This window comes from Coffea arabica, chromosome 5c, assembly GCF_036785885.1.
Source record: "Coffea arabica cultivar ET-39 chromosome 5c, Coffea Arabica ET-39 HiFi, whole genome shotgun sequence".
In the NCBI taxonomy this organism is placed as follows: domain Eukaryota; kingdom Viridiplantae; phylum Streptophyta; class Magnoliopsida; order Gentianales; family Rubiaceae; genus Coffea; species Coffea arabica.
Genome location: NC_092319.1, coordinates 39,476,783 through 39,502,244, shown reverse-complemented (window position 1 = coordinate 39,502,244; position 25,462 = coordinate 39,476,783). Strand labels below are relative to the sequence as shown.

The window sequence follows — 25,462 nt, the reverse complement described above, 5'->3', positions numbered from 1 at the left end:
ATCTCCTTTCCTTGCTCCCGTTTCAGAGGTAGGGCCTGTACATGTGCATTAGTTTTTACAGCGTTTATTATTTGTCTGTGTAATCTGTTTCTCTTGTCGTAAGCCTGGCTGGTCCTATTTACTGTGTTAGTTTGGTCTAGATGTGCTTGTTTTTTGTCCCCTGCTTTTTTCGCTTCTTTACTTCTTAGCTACTCTTTGTGTCTTCTCTTTTACTAAAACTTGGCTGGTAGTTGAAAAGGCGTAACTTCTAAGTTCAGAGAGATTATACCCGCTAGCATCTCAGAATATATCTATGGAGGGTGACTTAACTAAATTATTACAAAGATTTTCGCTGGAGGGGAATGAGATCTCTGGAGCTAAACTGGAGTTGGAGGACCTGAGCAGTGGAGTAAAGGACTATAAAGGAAGTCTGATAGGAAGAACCATGGGTGAGAAAATAGCTAACTTTATCGGGGTGAAGAATTTTGTGACTGCAGCATGGAGTTACCCCAAGAATCTGACAGTCATGGAATTGGGACCAAATTTGTTCCAATTTAATATCCCAAACCAAGAATGTGAAGACCTCAAAAATTTCATTATCCTCTGGAAAATTAAATCAAAATATTATTGAAAATATTAAAATTATCCAATAATATGTATTTATATTTAAATAATATTGTTTTCAATCATTCAAATGTTACATTTCAATTTATTTGAATTTTTAAGATTTAATTGACGGTTCGCGTTCGGCAAAGCCCTAAGTTGAATTTTCGTGCACCGACGCGCGAATTAGTCCTAAGTTGAAATGTAGTATATGTAGAGGCTATAAAAAGGTATAATTAAGTTGGAGAAATGTTAGATGAGGAATGTGAGGACTCGCAATTTATTTCTTTTAAATTCCTATTCTGAGGTTATTTAATTAGTTAATTGTTCAATTATTTCGAATATTATTTTTTAGCCCTATTGGACCCAATTCTATAGCATTATAGCTCATGAGTAATTTTAAGGCAATTAGTTCGCAATTCAAGTCTTGAAAGTTGTCAAGTGTGAATAGTGCCCGTAGGCTCAGGAATAGTAACTGACTCGAGAGTTCATGAGCCCGAATAATGGGAGATTTATACCCTAGTCTTAAAATAGGTATTTTTATGCCTAAATATCCATGTATTAGTTAGAAATGCCATCGTTATAAGAATTTCTTAAAAATTTCACCTTATCGCGCATAAGTGGGAAATACGCGTTTTACGCGCGCGATTTATTTGAAGGACTTTAGAACCTTATTTTGAGGTCATTAAGAGTGAATGATAATTACATGAATATATGTGCATTAGAGCTTTAGTGCACAGTTAAAACAAACCTTAGAGGAAACGGGCGCGAAACGCGCGCGCGATACACTGTTCACGGTTGACTTGGGAGCACAAAAGTTGTACCACACTCAAGCTTCTCAAGGAAGCTTTCCATTTCAGATTTTTCCCTCCCTTTCCCCTCACCATAACCGCCGGTCTCTACTCTCTCTCACACTCCAAATTTCACAATTTTTCCTCCACCATTTTCTTGCTCCAATTCACACCAAATTCACCACACAAGCTCAAGACAACTTGGACAATCCCTTGGACAAAGAAGGAGCTGCACATTCACGGATTTTCTTGGGGCTTTTGGGACACCAAAATCTGACCTTTTAGCACACAAGTAAGGTAACCATGATCCACTCTTCAATTCTTGTTCAATGAAGGCCAACTCACACTTAAGAGCTTGATTATGCTTATGGGTAGCTTATTATTGTTGGAAATTGTTGAATGTGGGCTCTATGAACTCCCACTTTGAGTTGATGGCTGTGATGATGTTTGATGATGGTTTTATTGTTGAATTAGTGCTTAAGGAAGTAGATTAAAGGTGCATTATTGCTAGAAACTTCATTGAGCTCTTGAAGCAAAAAGTTCTGATTCTGCCCCTGCCAAGACCGACCTTTTTCATGCGAAATTCTGAGGTTTTAAAGGCTTGTATTTGATGTTTATGTGTTGTTGGAGTTGTGTGTAAAGTTTCATTGAAAGATATTGAGGTTTGGTTGACCAAAGGTGATGAATTCCAAAACCAGCAAAATCTGGAAATTTTTCCCGTATGGCTCAGGCAGCCATTTTGTTTCGATCATAACTCTGCCCTCCGACATCGAAATTGAGTGCCATTAGCGCCATTAGAAACTAGACTCTTCCAGCTTTCCAACGGTGTAAAATTCACGTCCTGGTTCCACCTGAGTGAACCGTGGCAGTCTTTAAAGTCACCTGTCCTGCTCCACTGGTTCACTGGAAGCCAGGATATGAGCTGCGTTTTGTTGCCAGATTTCGAGCTAGTTATGAGTAGAATTTTAAAACGATTTCTTCTGAAAAATTGTATCCCTATGAGTGTAGTTTCCAACGCTACCAACCATGCTCAAATCTAAGTTGAATTGAATGAGATGTGACCAAAATACGAAAACTGCTCTGCTATTGAACCAAACTGTCCAAATTTTCCCAGTTTGTGTTCGAGTTTCTGATCTGATTCTTGACAAGAAATTGAGCTTCATGGATTGTGTAAATGTTAAGCTGAATGTCTATGGTCATTTGAGGGAAAATGCACCACTTTCGTAGTTGAAATGATGTTGAGGAATTGAAGGAAAAGGAAGGTATATGCTGTCCAAAAAATTCTGGAAATTTTCCAGATTTTAGTCGCATTTTGGGGGTCAATTTTGACAAATTTTTGAACTACTTGGGCTGTATACATGTTAAACTATATGGGTAGTATTTTTTGGGTGAAAATGTAGCTTTTGGGTAGTTGAAAAATTTTGGATAAATTGAAGGGGAAATGGACTACTTGCTACCGAATGCACCTGAAATTTTTCCAGCTTTGAATGATAATTGTGAACTGTTTTCACGATAACTTGAGCTCAAATGATTTGTGTATTAATTAAGGGGTTTGTATAGCTCAATTTGGGACAAAAATCTAGTAGAGGTTACGCCCAAAAAGTGGACCAAAATCTTATTCTTCAAGAAGATACCAAAACAGAATTTTTGTTTGAAATTAGAAATGGTTTGATGTTTGGATTTCATTGTGGGTAAATGTGGACCAAAGTTGTCCCGAAAATGTTTTCTAGCATTAACCGTTGTTACTAGGTCTACTTTGAGTTGATAACCTTGAATTTTATTAGACCAAATGCCCTATTTTGAGGAATTTGTCAAATCTGAAAATTTTCCTAAAAACTCAAGTTTTTGCCTTCATGAAAATCATTGGACTAAGTTGGTCGTGGAATTTGGCAAACTTAAGGAGTTTCTATTTTATAGAAATTCTAACGACTAGTTTTACTTGGTTTATATGATTGCCTCTTAAAGGAATTTCCCAAGATATGTTTGGGAAAAATTTGAGGGGAAAATTCCTCTAAATGGTTTAAATGTGATTTTTCTCAACTTGTGACACCAAATTGGTATTAAATGGCTTATATGATTTTAGAACTTGGATGTTGGAATATTTGACGAATTTAGCAAGTTTTTGGGTTTTAAAGAAACCTCAAAATTTAATTTCACTCGATTTGTGGATTTCACTTTGAGAAAACGATTAATACTAGTTTGGGATTTTTGAGTGAAATTAAATGCTAGTTGACTCGAGTTAAATTCGCCAACTCAAAAGTGGAAATTTATGTGAATTATTTGTATGATTTTAGGAGTTGGTGAAGAGCACAATCTCGATCAAAGTTTGGAATTCTAGACACTTCACTTGAGGTGAGTGTCTCTTGCATGAATCGTGTTTAACTGCTAGTTGAACTACTTGTTAAAAGTACTTGCTAGAGATATCATGAAATGTTATATGCTATGTGATTGCGTGAAATGCCACAAGTACAAGTGTTGCAATGTCGATTGGAGCGTGGTCTCGTCGACTAAATAAACCAAACGGATGCACGTACCACGCTCTATTAGAGTGGGAGGTACCTCTCTACCATCTTGGTAAAAGTGCTTGCAATATTCGTGTTGGAATCGGGCCCGAAAATAAGGGGGAAGACGTTGCTAGGAGATGTGTAGATTAGGGAAAATGTCTATATGGAGTTTAGGTAGTGAAAGTTGACGGAGTGTCAACTACTATAAATTTTCTGATCAAGTGCGTGGACTTTGGCTCCTGAGAGCCCCGTATCCTTTTCTTGTCATGTTATTTCGCTTTCTTAAATTGTTAAGTGCTTACTTGTCTATTTGTACTTGTTAAATTGCCTTATGTGAATTGCATGTTTCGAGGCACCACTGAGCTATTGGCTCATCCCTTCCAAATTGTTTTCTTTGACAGGTTCTGAAATGCATGAAGTCTTGGAGAACTAGAACAGAAATGTTATATTTTGAATGCCCACTTTTGTAATTGTACTTTTGGAAACGTTAGTATCTTTTGGATGATTTTTGTGTTTTTGGGAGAATATGAATCCTGTGGTGCTTCTGTGCCCTGGATTAGGAACTTTAAATTGTAAATTAAGTTGAATTTAAGTATACTAAGCTCGACGTTTTCGTTGGTACTTGGAATTGTGTTTTGGACTGTATAAGTTGAATTGTATGAATTATTTAAGTACGTGACTTGCTCGAGAAGTAAGGTTTATTTTCGATTTATATTTGATGAAATTAGTTACTAGAGTGCGTGAGTCCTAGCGAGAGCTAGGCAGGCGACCCGCCAACCCTTTGGTTCGCCTTAGGGAGAAGTGGGGCCGCCACAAAGAAGATAAAGAAAGAATATTGACAGGGGGTCCTTGGTTAATGGATAATCAAATCTTAGTGTTGAACAGATGGTCAGAAGGGATAGAAGAGAACTATGGTGCTTTTGTTACTACTCCTTTATGGGTTCAGATTTGGAACCTTCCCGTGCATTGGCTCTCCAAAGAGGTGGGCAGAAAAATAGGAGCAGTGTTTAAAGATATAAAGGACGTTGTTATCTCTCATATAGGGGGAAAAGAAGGTAGGCACTTGAAAGTTTTAGTACATATTGATCTGTCAAAACCCCTGCTCAGAGGAACATTGGTGTAGGTAGCAGGGTCACTCAAGTGGGTTGCTTTTAAGTATGAAAGGTGCCCGGATTTCTGTTATAAGTGTGGAATAGTAGGACATGGGGAACGGACTTGCAAAGAACGCATAACTGTTCCAGGAGGTCTTCTAGAGAACCAATACAACCCATGGATGCGTGCTGGGATTAACAGAAGCCCTGCAAAGGAAAGAGTGGTAAGGGATGATACGGTGAAGGATAAAAGATACTAGAAGTTTCAGAATGGAGAAATGGTGGAGAGGGAGAAGAGTAGGATCCAATCCGAAGAGGTGCTTCTAAAGGCACTTAGAACCTCAGGGCTAGGAAATAGAAGTACCCAGGAGTTTACGAAAGAACAGGAGGATGATAGGGTACGAAAACTGGTAACATCCTCCTCCTCTCCTTGTCCAATTAACAATGATGTAGGAATATGTTATAGTAAACAATTCGATTGAGGGGTCTAGTTTGCTGCAAATTTGCACCTAATTCGAGAATTGTTTGCTCTGTTCTTGACAGATGACAAATATGTGTTGGAAGGCCATAAATATGATGCCGCAGAAAGGGCTGTAGAGCTACCGGTGAATCCAGGGACAAGTTACTTCTGAAGGCATTGAGTAGCCGAGCATCTGACATAAAGGAGACAGTGGAGAGAGCCGAACTATACAGGCGAAAGAATAGGAAAACAGAGGTTAAACATTGGCTGGAGAATTTAGAGAATGAATTCATTGCGTTGCAAAGAAGGGTCTTATTTAGAGAGGCATTGGAAACGTTTCTTGGTTGGAGTTCATGTGAAGAGTTCATGGAAGGGTCTTATTTAGCCGAACTAATTGTTTATTTTGTCTATTGGTATCCACTACAATAAAATCAGAATAATTATATTATGGTCTCTACTACATAAATATCCGTATTTGCACTTGCCATGGAGTTTCGTAAGGAAATTTCTCAATTGTTCCTTTCGAGCTTTTAATACTTACATAAACTTCTTGCTTTAACTCCTCAAAAATGTTATCGGAACACTCCCATTCAGGAAATTTGTCTCATTCAATATATTAGTTAGACTGCTAATCTCCAGTATACATGAAAATATTGAGTTGGTCCGCAAAATATTGAGTTCTAAAGAAAACAAAGAAGTCGAGAAAACAAAAACAGTATGAATAGTGCAAAAACAATAATGGGTAGTAATATATCTAGATTTTTACATCTGAAGTATTCTTTCTGCAATCTTATTCTATTCGAAATTTACATTGCAACAAAATTATTATAAATTTCTAAATTAATCACTTGAATCAATAGCAAAATTTTTAGTCGACGTACGTAGCATGTGCTACTAGACTAGTAATTATTAAAAAGTTCATATAATTGTAAACAATAACTAGCAATAATAAAATCCACATGGAAAGAAGTGAATCATGAATTTAATAAGTAACATGCAAAGATAAATAAATAAATAAAAAGTTCACAAATGTCATACAACTCAATAAAACACGTATATATATATTTTGGTTGTGTAAAGTATCTTGCAGTGGACAACAACTCCTAGGACATTGGGAGTGTTTTTCAAAAACTAGTTTTTGAAATACAATAAAAAATTTTAAAAAATACTCTAAAAGGTAATATAAAAATTAGTTTAAAATTTTTTAAAATATCTCAAAATATATTCTAGAAACTTTTCTACTCTTAAATATCCCAAAAACTTTTCTAAAAATATCTCAAAATATAATCTAAAAACTCTACTACAGCAAAATTTTTCAAAAACACCCCCAAAAATAACTAATCCAAACGGATGTATTGAGTTTGGACTCGTACTCAATGGATTATCTTTTTTACTTGTTTATTTTTAATTACAATTGTTATCAAGCTAAAAGTGGGTGTATGTATATATTTACTTCTCACAAATTAACGTGTATAGAAATAAGATTTTTCTACACCCAGCAGATTTTTTTTTTTTTGGCCAATGAAGGCCTGTTTACAATTTAGTGGGGTAATAATAAATTTTTAGAAAAGCACCCTGGCATAAATTGACAAATTTCTTTGGCCAGTGGGGCACGTACTTCTCTGGAGGTTTCCTCCTTTCCCGCGCAACGTAAATTAGAATATTAAGCTCTTTATTTCTTCTACCTTTGCCTTCCCCATTTCTTTCTTTCGTCGAAACAACCAAAAGGGAAAAGAGACGCATTATCAAATATCATCAGACTCCATGTTATGGCCAGCTCACCAAATTTTTTGTTTCATAAAAAAGAAGGGAAAATTCAGCACGGGATTGGAGAAAAGAGATGCAGAAAGATTCTTTGTTTAAAGAATTATGTGATTTGTTTGTGAACAATTCTGTGATTATTTTCTCTTAACAAAAAATATCTTTAGTTTTTCTTTGTTTGTACGCAGTCATATGTCACGCTTACGCCAAAAGCAACCATTGTCTGATTACAATTATACCTCTGCAATTGGGCGGGTTAATATTGGGTTAATATTGGGTTTTTACTTAAACGGGTTATACTCAACCCGTCCAACTTTAGATTGAGTTGATTTTGGGTTGGATTATAGTGGGTTATCTTAAACCCATTATCCAAATATGACCCAACATATTAATTAATGCATTTTAATACATAAACTTTTTCACATACATTTTAACATACAAAAAAGATTTTTTCACACATATAAACACATTTTCACACACACAAACACACACTCACTTCTTAAGTTACTTGAAAACACATCATAAATAGAATAATATTTTATATTGCTTGTATTGTGAATTTTAGATAATAAATTGTACATTTAAATAGATTAGCTAAAAAAATTGTTTAACTTATACTTTTTAATACTACTAATTGATTGAAACTTATTTTTGTCAAAACTTATTAACACTTTTACTATTTATATCTGCTTTATTGTAAATTGTAATATTCTATGTATTTAAAGTATTGAATGCTAGATTATGTTATACTTGAAAATGTAAGTAAGAGGCATATAATTTGTTGTATATTAATATTGAAATTATAGAAAATAAGTTTGTACTTTAGTCCTTATATTCTCAAAAATTTTAAATGTGTTAATAAGTTCCACATTTAAAACCCAAAGATACAGAAACCACAATTAATTGGCTGCTGTCCAATGCTAAATTGGTCAACAGTAGTTACATATTTTAAGACAAGAAGAATGCCTTATGCTTAGTCTAACTATTATGTAGGAGTATTATATTTGAAGTCTGCCATCCCAAAATCTTTAATGACTAATTGCACAGATAATTAAAGTAAAAACTATGACAGAATTCAATGAAACAATAGTCAAATTCACCTCATTACTTCTTTAATTCAATGAAATTAAAGATTTTTTACGGTCATGGTTGGACATATATTTCAATTGTCTCTCATAAGTCTTGCTCATCAACCAAAGAGTTACTTTCTTGTGAATATGGCAAATATACCTAGTTATCAATAAAAAAAATGTCATTTCGAATTGTTTTTCTTAGTTTCTTTCTGCAGATATTGATCTAATGTCTTGACAAAAAATCATAGCCGCCAGCAGTCAAACGATGAATTCAATTGCCTCATGCAAATTGATTTTTTCTTGCTCATCACTGTACTTCCATTGGTTATTTAATATCATCACTGATCTCACTGCAAACTACTGTTAAAAAGGTAAAATAAGCATGAGTTTTTATTTCAAATTTTTGTTTCTTTTAAATAAAAATTAAAAAATTGATTGAAAATATATATAAGAGAATTGTGAATACAAATTAATCAATACATTATTAACATATGTCCAAATACAAATAGTTGAGCATATGTGTATTAAATTTTATATTTATTATTTTGAATTACTTTTAAACAAGTTGGGTATTGAGTACCCAAATAAAAAACTCAACCCGCCCAATGAATAAGTTGGGTTGGGTAAGCCGTAACCCAATTGACCCAACCCATCATTTAAAATTAATGGACGGGTTGAGCGGGTTGTTGGGTTTTGAATTTTTTTGCCAGCTCTAATTACAATCAAGTCTCAAAATATATGAAAATGCTCAAAACATTACGTGAAATATATTTCTAAGGGGGGTTAATCTATGACAGCAGATGGCATGTAGTAGTAGTATAATTAAAACCAATGAATATTTAATATACTTTCTCTTTTCTAAGTTTAATATGCTTTTTAGTTCATAATTTACTCAAATTATAAAGTGAAAATAGTTTTCTCTATTTGAATTTAGAGACTTTACAAGAATAAACTTCCAAAACAAACTTTTAGTATATCAAAATTCTTGTAAATGGTAGCAATTATGAATTTGAATTGTTTGGAGGTCATTATTCAGCATGAAGGCGGCTGGAAGGTGAAGCAGAGCATTAGATGGCTTAATGTGGGAGATGACTCTGCCACCTTTTTTTTGCGTGTTTGATGGCCACAAAGCTTATAGCATCTTTTTGCTAGTTACGCGACTTTTACATTGACTGACTTTAGCAAGTCATGAATACTATTGCAATAAATTCATATCCCCGCCACAGATTTTTTTAGAGCGGAAGAATAAGAGTTCAAATAGGCGTGTTATTCAGATAATAACAGTACAATAACATTTCTTGTGAATTGTGACAATAGTCCTCAACCATTAAAAGGAAATGATTGCAGTCCAATCGCATAAACATTGGGATGTTATAGATGAATGGACATCCCAAAGCTTACACCAATTCAATTGATTAGTGTTTTCAGTTTAATTGTGAATTGATGATCAAAAGAAGCCTTCATTTGCATTATGCTTTGAAGACGGGACTGTTTTTTAAAAACTAGTTTTTTAAATATAATAAAATTTTTTAAAAAGTACTCTAAAAGGTAATCTAAAAATTAGTTTAAATTTTTTAAAAATTTTTTAAAATATCTCAAAATATATTTTAGAAACTCTTCTATTCTTAAATATCTCAAAATATTTTTTGAAAATATCCCAAAATATAATCTAAAAACTTTGCTACAACAAAATTTTTCAAAAATACCTTCAAAAACAGCTAATTCAAACTGAACCACTATAGATGAGGAAAGGGGAACAGTGATCAATCTTTGATGCAGCAACCATTTTCCTGGGAGTTTCCTTTAGTCGTTGTTTTTTTTTTTTTTCTGCAACGGTAGGTTATATATTGATTGGCAAAAATATACATTTATCTGAGCAAAGGCTCAACTGGTTCTATACAAAAAATATTATACACACTAAAGATTGATCCATTTCTCATCTTGAGATATGCCTAAAGCATAATCACTAATCCATTCACATCTTGAATCTAACTTGCTATCTAAACAAAAGGAGCATTTCTGGAATAAAACTCTTAGGCTGTTAATATCATCAGTCAAAGATGCCATTTAGTCAAAGTTAATATCATCACTAATCCTTTAGTCGTTGTTGACTTGTTGTCAACGGCCAAGTCATTTTTCCAAAAGAAATTCATCGAAAGGCGCCTTACTTGGTTGCTATTTTTCTCAAAAAAATTTTATGTTTTTTTATAAACATATTTATTAATTATCTTTTAAGTTTACATATATCAAATTCTTATAATATATTTTTTTACAAAAATTTTAGAAAATGACAATCCAAATTTTATATTTTCCCAAGAACTTGGTGTAGGTGAGGTGAGGAAATTTTAATCGTATGATGTCGATACCATAAAAGAGTATTGGAACTTTAATTGAAAAAAAGTCAAGGCATGTCCATGTCTTTTATTTGCTCAGGTAAGAAAATTTTGCAGATCAATTTTAGACTAGACCAAAGGAGGAACTCATTTGTCTAGTACAGGTAATTTTGCAGCAACTTGACATCAATCTAGAATACTAAACCCTATGTGTTTGGATTGCCATTTTTCAAAGAAAAATTGTTATATTTTTTATGAACATATTTTTAATTATTTTTTTATTTCACATGTATAAAATAGTTATAATAACTTTTTATAAAAAAAAAAAATCCCATGCAATCCAGACTTGGACATAATAATCACGCGTGCGAGATGTTTTTGTTTTACTCAAATTTCTCGGTTCACCAGTCTAACCATCACCTTGAAAAGCCTTCCTCGCAATTTCCTGGAAGTTTCCTGTTGTCGTTGTTGACTTGTTGTCAACGGCCAAGTCATTTCCTTTCAGTGCTGGTTCACTACTAGTACTGGTTGTCCATTGGCCCTTGAGGCACATATTGGGCTACGGGCTCCTGTTTTGATGGCCTATTTTTGGCCTGCTTTTTTTAAAAAATAAATTTTGTTTAAAATAATTTTTGGACGTCTAATAATGGAGGAGGTTTAATCGAGACGAGGTAGGGTGAGAGGAATTATAAATAAAAAATTTAAAATTTAAAATTTTTGACTTAAAAAAATAAAAAAGGAGTAGATTTAATTTAAACTATCCATTTAAAGAAAATGGATGTTTTGAGACATTTTCTTCTTCTTCTTTTCTTGGAGAAAAAAAAGATACTGTGTTTGAGCCATTTTTATCGTGACATATTTAGGGTACAGCTCCTATTACCTATTCTGTTTAGATCTTTCATTTGATATACTCAAAATTAAAAATAATGAAATAAAAAATTACACAAGGTATCTAGCTCAAGGACTAATGAAGTAGGTTTTCGTGCACAATTCTTCTTGTCTTTTCCTTTGTTTTATTTTTTTGGACAAACGAAGAACATCCATTTTCTTGATGAATTTTATTTTTTAACTGACGAATCACGCACTTAAAAAAAAAAATAGTTATCTGCATCAAGTGGGTTAAAGTTACACCACAAAATTAATGGTTCATAGAGATCTTTTGTACCTGTGATGTGGGCTTAGACCTTGGTTTTTACCTAACAATATATGCCAACTCTTCTTCAGAATCCCATAAAGTTTGGAATAAAACATTACACAGGAAAAGTATTTCGGAAATAAATATTACATAAGAAAAGTATCTCTACGAAAATAGGAACCATACAAGTAATTACTCAGACCCTACCGAAAACAAACTGTGAAACAGAATACTGTAGCATTTCAAAAATAATACTGTAGCATTTCATTTTTGATTAGCTGTTTGGATTAGCTGTTTTTGGGGTTGTTTTTCAAAAATAATACTGTAGCATTTCATTTTTGAAATACAAGTCCGTTTGGATTAGTTGTTTTTGAGGTTGTTTTTCAAAAACTATATGAAAAACTTTTACTATAGATGTTTTTTGGATTATTTTTAGAGGTATTTTAAAACATATTTTTGAGTATTTTATAATTTATAATTTTTATATTTATATACATTTATGCATTTATAAATATTTATAAATAAATATATTTATATATTTATATAAAAATATATCAATATATTATAAATGTATTATATTATACATAATACATAATATAAATATATTTATAAATGTATAAATGTATATTATTATAAATGTATAAATTATAAATGAATATTACATAAATGTAAAAATTATAAATTATAAATTTTATATTTTTATATAAATATATATTTATGCATTTATAATACATTTATAAATATTTATAAATAAATATATTTATATATTTATATAAAAATAAATAAATGTATTATATTATATATAATACATAATATAAATATATTTAAAAATGTATAAGTGTATATTATTATAAATATATAAATTATAAATGAATATTATATAAATGTATAAATTAATATATCATAAATATATATTAATATTATGTATCAATGTATTAATATAATTAATATAAATATATAAATGTATTAATATTATGTATAAATATAAAATTAATATATTATGTATATTAATATAAATGTATTATAAATGTATTATATTATATATAATACATAATATAAATGTATATTATAAATATACATAAATATATATATTATGTATAAATGTACATTTATATAAATGTATAATCTATATAATATAATATAATATATTATATATAATTTTATAATATATATTTTTTTATATAAATATATTATAAATATATAAAAATATATATTAAATAAATAAATTATATATAATATGAATAAATAAATAAATAAATATATTATTTATAAATATTTAATATATATAATATACATTAATATTAATTATAAATATTTGAATATTAATAAATATGGTGTTTATATAATATTTCAATTTGTAATATTTATTGTATATTTCATTATATAAATATTTATATAATATATAAATATATAATACAAAATTTTGCAATTTGTATAACATACATAATATTGTATATATATAATATAATATACATAATATAATATATTATACATAATATACATTTATACATTATTACATATTATGTATATTATATATTATACATAACATTATTATACATTATTATACACAATAATGTACATAATAATGAAAGTACATTAATAATGTATATATTATAATGTAATGTACATAATATATTATGTATAAATATTTATACATTTATGTATACAATATTACATATTATGTATATTATATTATGTATATTATATTATATTATGTATAATATTAATGTATATAAATATTTATAAAATATATAATATATAACATGTATAACATATAAATATATAATTTTCAATTTGTATATTTCAATTTATATTAATATAATATATATAATATAAATAATTGAAATAAATATACATATTAAATTTGTATATTTGGAGTTGTTTTTGATATAATGTTTGGATATGGGTGTTTTTGGAATTGTTTTTGAAATACACATTTACTGTAGCATTTGGAATGTGAAAAACAGTTTTTCAAAAACAGGTGCAAAAACAAGGAATCCAAACGAACCCTATGCACTTCAACAATTCCATTAGTCTCCTTCTAGGTAGAGGTGTCAAAATGGGTGACTTGGACGGGTTTGGGTTGGGTAAAATGGGTAATGGGTACAAGTGAGTCAACTCATTTATACTCATTTAATTAGATAGGTATAAATGGGTAAGTCAAAAAATGAATTGAGTAACCCAATTACCCATTTATAACCCATTTATTTTAACATTTTGTAAACTCATTTAAATTCATTTTTGCAAACTAAGTTATCAATTTATACCACTCTTTGTACCCATCATTAGTTTTAAATATTTACTTATAATGTTCAATAAACTTAATTACCAATTTTTTTTCATTTATACTCTATGTCAAAAAATTACCTATTATTTAATAATTGAATAATAAGAATATAAAAATTTGAACTAAGTACTATAAAAATTAATATAAAAACTTAATCCAAAAATTTTGAACCCCTAACATTTTTTTCATATATACATTTAAAATTTCATTTTATAAAGATAAGAAAATAGGCTAAAATTTATCATAAGTTGGTAATGCTGAAAATGAGCAAGTTAACAAACTAAGAGAAAATAAATAATAAGATAAAACCAACAAATAATAATAATAATAATAATAATAATGAAACAAAAATAGTTAACATCATGACAAAATGAAAATTTTGAAAAAATAATGGGTAGGGGAAAAGAAGAGACTTGGGGGGAAGAGAATTCTAAATGGGTTAATTGGGTTTGATGGGTTACCCAATAATATCCATTTAATAAATGGGTATTATTGGGTAACCCATTTATATCCATATACAAAAATTTAAGATACCCATACTCATTTATTCATGAGCGGTTATTGATAAATTTAGTTAAGTGGGTTGATTTGCTACCTCTAAACTTCTAGGTATCTACTTGATTGACTAGATCAAGTAGGCCCCCTTGCCAAGAAAATTTGCTCATTCTTGGCCAATTGATTGTATGATTCCAGGGAGCTCATTTTAGCAGATAGCAAGCCCCTTTCTCCACAATATCTAGAAGATGGCCCCGGCCCTCCACCCTTATCATTTTGTCCATTTTTCCCCCCCTTTTTCAAGCCTCAGAAATTCTTCCCCTTAGACCTTAGTCACCAAAGTGTTGCCGCACCATTTCCTGGAAATGTCTCCCCTGCTTCCTTAAGGAGCTTTCGTTGAGTCATCAAAATGGCCATATGGCATGGCATGATCAGGCAGCGTAGCATGATGTCGTCAAAATAATTTGGGAAAATTGAAAAAAAAAAAAAGAATAGGAAAACAATCTATAAGGAGCTTGTAAATTTTACAAGATTGGTAACTGGGGCATGGATTATTACTCACGAATTAAAGCAACTACGTAATAATTTTATTGCTAAATGACTGAATTACCCTCTTAACAATGTGCACCTTGTTGAATAGAAACATGCACATTAATGAATAATAATGTGTGTTTTGATAAATATAAGTATTTGTTCAAATACACACATATGATATATTTGCACATACAAGTGTACTTATGTGCACATAAGGGTTAATTTGTAAATTTATCATGAAACCAAAATTTTTAATATAATATATTAATAATAACCCTTATACCATTTACAAATTTCCTAAAACTTACCCCCTACTTATGAATTTTCACTCTTCTTATTCCCTTTTTCCAAAATTTCCCATAAAATTTAAGGAAAATAATAGGCTTATTTAACTTAAGCAATCTAAATCCTGTGCTACAAAAGTATAGCGAAAAAACAGTCCATTTAAAAAATTATTCATACCAACGCTAGCAAAAATTGTCTAAATTAATCCTGCGCTATAAAGGCATAGACAAAAAAAAAACATACAAACATACAAACAACAATTATGCCAACACCGTATCAAAATATTGAGCCTTTTGACTCTTTGCGTACGAACTGGGAAGGAAGACGTTGACTGAGACATTGTGATGGGCAACGCTGCAGTCTAAAAATATCGTATTCCTCAGTACTCAACAATCATACTCGTAGGAAATAAAAAAAATAAAGCACATACTTTTGGCAGAGTCTTAATTGAATATCTTTGGAATTGCTTCTTAGTGGTGAAAACTAACGGAATAAATTACACACTTTTTCTTTCGGCAGACTCTTGCAGTTTTCAGCTTCTTCAAGATAACCTGGCCTAGAACTTTTGCTTGTCCAAGATTTCAAGGTAAAAGGATATCATATTCTATCTTCATTTTGTAATATTGAAGTTGTTTCTTATTGCTGTCATGCTATATATAGCTTTACGAGGCACATAAAAACTTAGACCGCTTCCTTTTCCTCAAACATGGATTGCTCTCTTCATGCTTTTCACATCGTTGGCATTTTTGGGCAAGAATATTGAATTTTAGCATAGTTGCAAATTCTTATCAAATTTTGGAGAAGATAAAATGTGAACAGAGGCTGTATATGGGCTGGAGCTGGGCCATAATGGACATATATATATATATATATATATATATATATATATATATATATATATATATATATATAGGAATATTCTTATGTGTGTAAATTAACCTAGTCTCCCATATCTGTTTGTGAATGTATTAATTCAACATTTTCTTTTTGGATGCTTACTATTAGATCTTGTTGAATCTAAGTCAAAATCCAAGTTTTGGTGTCAATTTTATGGTATAAGCAGTATTGAATAGTTTTTTTTTTTTTTTTTGTGGATTTAAAAGTAGATGCAATATACTTTTTGGATATAAAAATATGTGCAATTCTTTGGGTATATCTGTAATGGGTTGGATTCCTAACTCGTAGCCAGAGTTGCATCTCGTGCTTTGCAAGGTTGCCAAATACAAATTGGATGATAATCGAGGTATTTAATCAAGTACAATTCCACTAGCCTTTCTCTGGAGTCTGGACACTCCCGGAACTTCCTTCACGAGGGCCCGTTATCATTCCTGGTCTGCTCTGCTGTTAGTTCAACTTTTACCATCCGTTCCTCAACACTCAACAATCATAACACATAATCTTGGCAGTCTCAAGGTTTTCAGCTTCCTCAAGTTTTCTAGTCAGTTTCAGGTATAATGAGATCATATCCATCGGAACTTAGTAACTGTTGGAGTTCTTCTCTTATTTCACCTTTTGCTTGGCACCAACATCTTGATTCAATTATAATTTATTCATCAAAACTCAACTATCATAGTTCTTGTAGTAGCAAAACCGAGATCAAAATATAATACTAACTTTTTGTCGTTTGGCAGAGTTTAAGAGTTCTCAGCTTCTTCAAGTCTTCAAGATAACTTGTCCTAATTTCAAGGTGCAATGATATCACACTTGATCTTGAATTTGTAAATATTTGTAGTTATTTCTCATTTTATAATATTATGTTTAGCTTTGTGAGGCCCAAACATCTTGGTCACTTGTTCTTCTTTCAATACATGGAGTGCTCTGTTCAAGTTTTCTACATAATTCACACATTTCTTAGCAAGAATTTCCAGCAGTGGGCAGAATGAGATGATCCCAACCTGGACCTAACTAATCACAACAAAACTAGACCCAGACAGAGGATGGATCCATAGGAATAAATTGATATTCAAATGGGTCAGCCCTATCGAGTATGGAAACATATACGGATCTTGGTCTTAGTCTTATAACTTAGAAGCTTTTATGGAAAATCTTAAATTTTTATAAAAGTTTTCTTACATCAAATGGATATCAATTTTTTTGTTATCAAAACAAGATGCATATCAGTTTCATTTACTAAAATGCTTAATTGAATCAGCATAATTGGACAACTTCATGTTTATACGGTCTTCGTTCTACCAAATTAAATGTTTTAGAGCACGTTATGAGTTTATGTACGTATGAGATGAGGAGAGTAGCCTAGTGTAGTACTGTAGCATCCTTCCTTTCAATTTTTTTTTCAAAAAAGCAAAAGAAAAGAAAAGGAAAAATTGTTGACATATTTTTATCTAGGTAGGGTGTTTTGAGACATTTTCTTCTTCTTCTTCTTTTTTTCGGAATTAAATATGACATGAGGAGAGACTTTCTACTAACTCAATAGCAGCACAGACAAATGAGAATTCGTAGGGTAATGTATAGAAGTGTTCGGTGAAATTAATGAAACACCAAAATTTGTGGGTTTAGATATTCTATGATCAATTCAGTGCTTCAAAAAATTGTTTTTCTTCTAATTTTTTCAAAATCAATCTTCGAAAGTTTTTGTCATTTCTTCAAATATTGAATGAACTATTCAGTCAGCAGAATTCTAGATTAGCTAATAGCTGAACAATTATTGAATTGAGTGAAAAACATTTTCTTTTTCTGGTTATTAATCTTTACTAAACTATGTGTTGACTAAGTTCCGCTGGCAACTTTTGATGTTTCTCTTCAATTTTAATTTTCGGATTTGCTTCAATTTGCTTTATGCACCTAAGCTTGATGTATATTTAAATTCTAGATGCTACCATTTTGGGGAAAAGCTCTGGCAGAAAAGACGGGGGAAAAGGTGATAGAAAAGACGGTAGAGTTCGCATTAGAAAATTGCACGGGAAGGAGTCACATGGACAACGTGCAATCGCTAAAAAGGAATTGGCAAGAATTGAGTTGCAAAGCATTTGACGTAGAACAAGAAGTCAATAGGGAAGAAATGTCAGGCAAAAAGAAAAGGAAAAGTGAAGTTGACAATTGGTTGAAGGACGTTAAAAAGTTAAGTCCTGAAATTGATGCATTGGAAACAAGAGGATCATCTTGGAGTCTTCTACTAAAGGAGGATCCTGTAGGAAAGCTGCAATTTCAGGTGAAAGACCTTGTTGATCAGAGCCGTCATTTCGATGGGCTTGTGCTCGATACTTGTGACAACATCGGGGAGCCATGCCTGCCAACCAAATTGTTTGGAGTAAAGTTCGATGAAGCTTTGAAGAGAATTTGGCCATGCTTGGTGGCCGATGATATATCAAGCATTGGGATTTATGGTATGGGTGGAGTTGGTAAGACCACACTGGCGAGGCACATTGAGTACCATCTTTTAGAAAAGAACAATTATCGGGTGCTTTGGGTTACAGTATCTCAAGACTTCAGTGTCACCAGCTTGCAGGATAAGATTGCCAATGTCTTGGGCATTAATCTATCCAGTAGGGACGAGGAAGACACCAGGGCAAGAATATTGCGTGACATATTCAGGAAAATGCTGAAATTAATAGTACTCATATTGGATGATGTTTGGGAAGAATTTTGTTTAGACAGGGTAGGGATTCCACTTCATCCAAACAAGTGCAGATTGATTTTGACTACTCGCTCACTGCAAGTGTGCAACAGGATACAATGTCAAAGAAAGTTTGATTTGCAAACTCTGGACACAGGCGAAGCTTGGGATTTGTTCAAGTATAAACTTGGTAGCGAGCCCTTGCTTCAAGGAGATTTGGAAAGTATTGCCAAGTCCATTGTGGAAGAGTGTGATGGTTTGCCTCTTGGCATTATCACAGTGGCTGGAAGCATGAGAGGTGTGACCGACATTTGTGAGTGGAGAAATGCATTGGAACAATTGAAAACATGTTCAATAGGGTATCATGAGATGGAACGAGATGTGTTTCGCATCCTGGAATGGAGTTTCAATCGCCTGAATAAATGTGAAAAGAATTGCTTCTTGTATTGCTGTCTTTATCCGGAAGATAGTGATATAAGCAGAGAGAAACTAATAGACCTCTTTATTTGGGCAGAGCTGATGCCAAAACGGGACTCAAGACCAAAAGAATTTGATGAAGGTCACACAATATTAAACAAACTGATAAAAGTTTGCTTGCTAGAAGAAACTAAAGATTTCGGAAGGGGTGACTGTGTGAAGATGCATGATTTGGTCAGAGATATGGCATTAAGAATCACGAAAGGAAAATCCAACCTACAGATGAACGGGGATGTACCACAGTTCTTGGTGAAAAGCATAGGAAAGGGAAATTCTAAAGTAACACTGGAACAAGGAGAGTGGACAGAAGATCTCCATGCAGTCTCCTTTCATTCATTTTCAGCTCCACACCCAGAAATAAAAGTTCCGCCAGCCTGGTCACCAAATTGTCTTAAGCTCTCAACCTTGCTTCTTTCTGATGTTTCCATAGAAGAAATCCCAGATTCATTCTTTCGGCACATGTGTGGACTTAAAGTTTTGAATCTATCTCGGTGCGGAGGTATAATAGAGCTACCTGATTCTGTTTCAGACTTGGTGAATCTCACTGCCCTGATTTTGAGGGGTTGTCGGGACCTCCGATCTGTGCCACCACTAGGAAAGCTCAAGCAATTGAGGGATTTGGACCTATCCTACACTAAGATTGAGGATTTACCTGAAGGTTGGAAGTCACTGGTCAACCTCGAAAGGCTTAACTTGGACGAGTATGGGGCTTTAAGCCAAAAGATAATACCAAAAGGGACATTTTCCCAATTTCACCGTCTTCAACTGTTATTATTGCCATCCAATGGTAGGGTACAAGTTAATGATCCAGAAGTGTTGAACCAATTAGAAAGTTTTGGAGGATGTTTGTCTTTTATGGACTTCTATAAAATCACTCGGTGACCAAAATACTATTATACTGTTTATATCAATGACATCTTAACTGAGGAACCGAGTTTTGTTGATGGTGGAATTAATCGGTTCCTGGTGCAAGATCTGCATTTCCATCAGTGTAAGCTTGGTAGAGGATCGAACTATCTGCCAGATGATATGAAATCTCTGATAATCGAGGATTGTGAGGGCATGGGCATTAGGTGCTTGTCAGATGTTTTTAAGAATTTTATAAATTTAAGCCACTTATCTAGATTGGATATTATGGATTCGGTTGGAATAGAGTTCCTCTGGCAATTGTCTTCTGCTTTTCCACGTGATCAGCCGGAAGACTCGTCTTTTAGTCCACTCCGTGGTCTCGAAGAGTTACGCCTCTGGAGTTTGCCAAATCTGGTTGGTCTATTTTACGGAGAATCAGAACCATCATATTTGTTTCCAGCTGGCACATTTTCTTCCCTTAAAGAGTTGTGGGTTTTTGACTGTGACAACATGAAGCAGCTATTCACAGTACAGTTGCTGCAGAACCTTCAAAATCTTGAAACATTAAGAGTTGAAGATTGTGAAGGACTGGAGGAGATAGAAGCAGATGGCAATGGAGTAGGACGAGGAGGAGGAGAAGGCACCCAATTGACTTCAAGTGAAGGAGCCACCGCCACTGTCATCCTTCCGAAATTAAGGCGGTTGTGTCTGGATAACCTGCCACAACTGAAGAACATTTGCAAGGCAACCATGATCTGCGAATCAATTGAGGAGATTGCAATGTTAGATTGTCCAAATTTAAAGAGGCTGCCTTCGTTTCTTTCCACCATCGACGGACCACCATATTTGCTTTCAGCTGGCACCTTTTCTTCCCTCAAAAAATTGAGCATTTCTGGATATCATAACATGAAGCAGCTATTCACGGTGCAGTTGCTGCAGATCCTTCAAAATCTTGGAAAATTAGCAGTTAAAGATTGTGAAGGACTGGAGGAGATAGCAGCAGATGGCAATGGAGTAGGACAAGGAGGAGGAGAAGGCACCCAATTGACTTCAAGTGAAGGAGCCACTGCCACTGTCATCCTTCCGAAATTGAGGTGGTTGCGTCTGGATAACCTGCCACAACTGAAGAACGTTTGCAAGGCAACCATGATCTGCGATTCAATTGAGGAGATTGAAATGTTAGATTGTCCAAAGGTAAAGAGGTTGCCTTTGTTTCTTTCCACCATCGACGGACAACCATCTCTTCCCAGCATTCTTCGTAAAATCAAGGGAAATAAAGCATGGTGGGAATCGTTGGAGTGGGACAATTCTAGTGCCAAAAATGCCCTTGACCCATATTTTACCACAGAGTGATGAGATATTTGAAGATCACCTGTTTGATCAAAATCCTGACTGGTTCTCATGTACGTGTTTTCTCCCCTTCGTTAAATGTTACCAACTGTCGCCACCCTTTGAGGTTTTTTTCCCCCAAAATGATCTGCTTCTCCACTAGCATAGAATTTGCTATTGCGTAGGAATCGATATTAATACTTTCCATGTTGAGCTTTGTAGGTTTTTTTTTTTAAACTCTCTTGAGGTGCAAAACTGCTAACACCTTTTGAGTTGTTCTGATGGAAAAATTGTTTTAAGTACATTAGTTTCTCTTTCTTTCTTATTTATTTTTGGGTTCGACGTCGTTATAAATTTCTTTATGTTATTTTCTTTCTTTATTTTAAGCTATTGCATGTTCTCTGTCTTTCTCCTATTTCTAGTGAGGCTCAAGTTTTCTTCTGCTGACTACCTTCCCTATAATGCTGAACTACGAACTGCGCCATTTCTTATATTCATGACAGGTGCCGAACCTGTGCAATAATAATAAATAATAAAATCTAAATACCACCTAAACCAGTCATTAATCAATTCGAGTACTGGAGCAGGAACTCTAGGTGTGCAATGGGTTACTTGATTCACCCTGTTCCCGAAGAGTTTGCTTGATCCGATATACCTGAATTAATTATTTAACTGAAATCACTAACTAGTAGACAGTGGTAAGCAGGGTCGTCTCCTCAGGGACTAGCAAGATATTTTGCTTCTTTTCAAATCAAGATGAATGGGGGTTTTGGGATTAAATGCCAACTAAACAAATTAAATGCAGAAAATAATCAATTAAAAGAAATAATTAAGAGAAACATCTAGCCAAGGGTACACTTCAGAAATGGTTCATGCAACTGATCATTGATTCAAAGGTAATTCCACATTTATTAATAGATTGGTTATAATTGTCTCGCACGCGCTAAACGACCAACCCTTCCTTAATTTATCGATAGCTAAGGTACGACCGTTAGCTATTTCTCTAACCCAAAAACAACCCTAGGTACGACCGTAGAGTTTAATTTTTAGATTGCATTAATAATTAGAAAGACCCAATCCTAATTAACAAACACGCTACGAGGGTTTGTTTAAACTAGATCGTATATTCCCCTGACATAAACCCAATTATACCAGTTGCTACTAAGACAGGGATAACGAACAATTACGGATTCAATTATCCCTATTTAGCAAAATAGCCTATATGAATAATTAATTATTGCGCACTAACCAATCATGCACGAGGCTATAGCAATTAAAATCAGGGAACATATGAATATCAATTAATGAAGAAAATAATTAAAAACGGTTTAGATCTCACAGTAATTGCCGAACCAAATCGTCAGTTGTCCCCTTGACTAGAATTAGGGGTTTAGTTCCCCATTAGTGGAAAGTAGGCCGCGCGTGGAGAATTGGGAAAGGTTTGCAATTCGATTCTCCCGCTTCGGTCCATCACAGGAGGAAAAACACGAGATTGTTTCTGCTCCCCAATTCAATTCACACAAGGTAGGACAACCAAAAGCAAAGTTCAAAAATGGCTCATTCCTAGGTGCCCTATTATTTTAATGCATTAAACTCATTTAAATGCAGTCTCGACATGCATAACCGAGCAAGTTCTAGAATGACAAACCATGTGCAATAACCACTCAAGCAAACGAAAGATTAGGCCCAAAAATCGCACAAGTGGTCAAAATGATGTTAAATTCAGCATATTCATCAATCAATTCCATATTAAGGGAAGCAGAGCACCCCATGGCATGAACTTACTATTTATACTCATATCTCAATCGCATTCATCACCGTTTAACTACTAAAATCAGAAAAATGCACACCCAACAACTAAAAACACGACTCAAAGCGTAGTGAACCCTCCCCCACATCTAAACCTTACATTGCTCCCAATGTAAACAAAGAAAGAGCAAAACAGAGGTAGCGGGGCAATGAAACTTCCCTTAAAACGGAGGAGGGCAGAAATACATCATGGCTGTGGAGGGAAAGGCGGTCGAAAGCCCACGTGATGAAGATATTGCGCTATATTCTGGGTCATCTCGCCCATTTGACGCTCCATCCGATCCATACGAGTGTCCATGTGCTGCATCTGGAACTGGAGGGCTGCAAGCTGGCTATCGACGGAGGAAGATGGTGGAGATGCCGAAGCGGATGGTCCGGGGGCATCCGTGGAAGGACCACCAGCCTCCGGGGCAGTGGATTTGGAAGCGCTGCGCTTTGGAGGAACGGAGATTGGCCCCGGTGGAGCAAACTAAAAAACGCCATTCACCTGTAGCACAAGACCCATTTTCTCCAAACAAACCAAATCAAGGGGTTCCATAGCACAAGCACGATGCAAGTTATGATTATTTAATTCCAAAACCCCAAGATTAACAGCCAACTGAGTGATAAATGAGCCTAAGATTAATGGCTTATTTTTCTTACTTAGCACAGTCCGGAGGTGGAGGGCAAACCAGCTACCCAAATTGACCCTAATCCGAGTGACCATGCACCAAACGAAAAAGAACTCGGGTTTGGTCAGAGTACCCGAGCTATCCTTCCTACCTGAGAAACTATAGGCCATGAATCTATGTAAATAACGGTAGGCGGCACTCTTAAGATAAGACGCCTTAGACTGACTGGGGTCATAGATGTGGCGGTCAACCGACAAATCTCTCCAATAATCAATGTAATGAGAGAAAAATGGCTCCGAGTACTCACACACACTGTGCATATACTCCTCACTCTGGGAGTAAGGAATATCAATAAACCCAAGAGCCAAATTAAACTCAGTGATAGACTGGTTGAACTCTCTACCCATCAATCGAAATCTCACTACCCCAAGAGTGGTAACGGAGAATTCATCAGGAATATTAAATTCAAAAGTAGCATAGAATTCCCATGTGAGTTCAATAAAAGCAGGTAGATTGATAGAAGCATAGCGGGTCCAGCCTACATTAGTCAAGTGCTGCGTGACCTCATCCCTCAGGTTTAGCATATCAAGTGTAGGGCCATGGATATATTTACAAGGAATTATCTTCCTTGTGCAAGCCGAGGCATACCGCTCCTTGTCGGCAGCCCTGGTAAAGGTTAAATCGCTGCCGAAATGGGCCGGAGAGGAGATATGCACCTCTCTATTCCGTCCAAGGCGAGTACGGGGCCCTCCTGGCCCAGTCGAGGGGCAGGTCCCCCTAAGGGGACCGTAGGTTGAGGGGTGGAAGTGGAAGGTTTGCTCTTGCCCTTATTTTTTGGTTTAGTCATTTGAATGCAGAGGGCAGGGTGGAGGCAAGGAAATGGTGTTCCAAAGAAGTCACAAGTGGCCCCAAAGTAAATGATTCTCAGTCACAACTCCCCACTCGCAATCACGTGCAAAAGCAGGCAATGAATTGACCCAAAAATAAATTAAGCCTATGAACAGCAAAATTCTCCCAAATACTACCAATTTGACCCAAAAAGTAATTAATCAAATAAACAGAGCAAAACCCCCTCAAAAACGAAATAATCAGGCAACCGAAGTGAAAACCTCCCCCTGATAACCCCGGTTGAACACAAAATATACCTAATAAGCAACAATCAACTACAGATACGGCACAGGACCCAAATCAAGCACAAAATATCTGTCCTCAATTAGCAACTAAAAAGAATCTGGCCTCAGCTACGAAAATAAAATCTGTCATCAGCTAATAAAAGCTAGTAATCTGGCCTTAGCTACTTAGTGACAGAAAATTAAGAAAGAAATCACCATGGGGGATAACCGGTAGTTGCTATGGGTGGAAGAGAAAAAGAATGCAGGTGGCGCTAGAGGAGGAAGAAGGCGGCTCGCGGTTGACCCTTGTTGCGCGTGGCTGGCTCGCGTGAGCTAGCTGGCTGCTGCGCCTTCGGTTGCGCGCGAAGCG

The 25,462-nt window shown here is 34.1% G+C and overlaps 1 protein-coding gene and 1 long non-coding RNA gene across 5 annotated transcripts; both read left to right on the top strand.

The window, feature by feature from the left end:
• Nucleotides 1-1,442: 1,442 nt before the first annotated feature.
• LOC113743192 (uncharacterized) lies at nt 1,443-4,498 on the top strand. The gene is made up of 3 exons (XR_003461034.2): nt 1,443-1,670; nt 3,668-3,725; nt 4,279-4,498. It is a non-coding gene; the product is annotated as an uncharacterized lncRNA (long non-coding RNA).
• Nucleotides 4,499-15,790: 11,292 nt separating this feature from the next.
• On the top strand, nt 15,791-21,927 carry LOC113743268 (disease resistance protein RFL1-like). Of its 4 annotated transcripts, none has more exons than XM_072050880.1 (4): nt 15,791-15,917; nt 16,544-16,780; nt 16,963-17,018; nt 18,162-21,927. In XM_072050880.1, exon 4 carries the CDS (start codon nt 18,162-18,164, stop codon nt 20,262-20,264), a length of 2,103 nt encoding a protein of 700 aa, XP_071906981.1. In that variant the 5' UTR covers nt 15,791-15,917; nt 16,544-16,780; nt 16,963-17,018; the 3' UTR covers nt 20,265-21,927. The 4 variants fall into 4 exon arrangements, with proteins under 4 accessions (XP_071906981.1, XP_071906979.1, XP_071906982.1 ...); XM_072050878.1 differs by having other exon boundaries at nt 15,901-15,917; nt 16,517-16,780; XM_072050881.1 differs by lacking the exons at nt 15,791-15,917; nt 16,963-17,018 and having other exon boundaries at nt 16,431-16,780.
• Nucleotides 21,928-25,462: the final 3,535 nt, after the last annotated feature.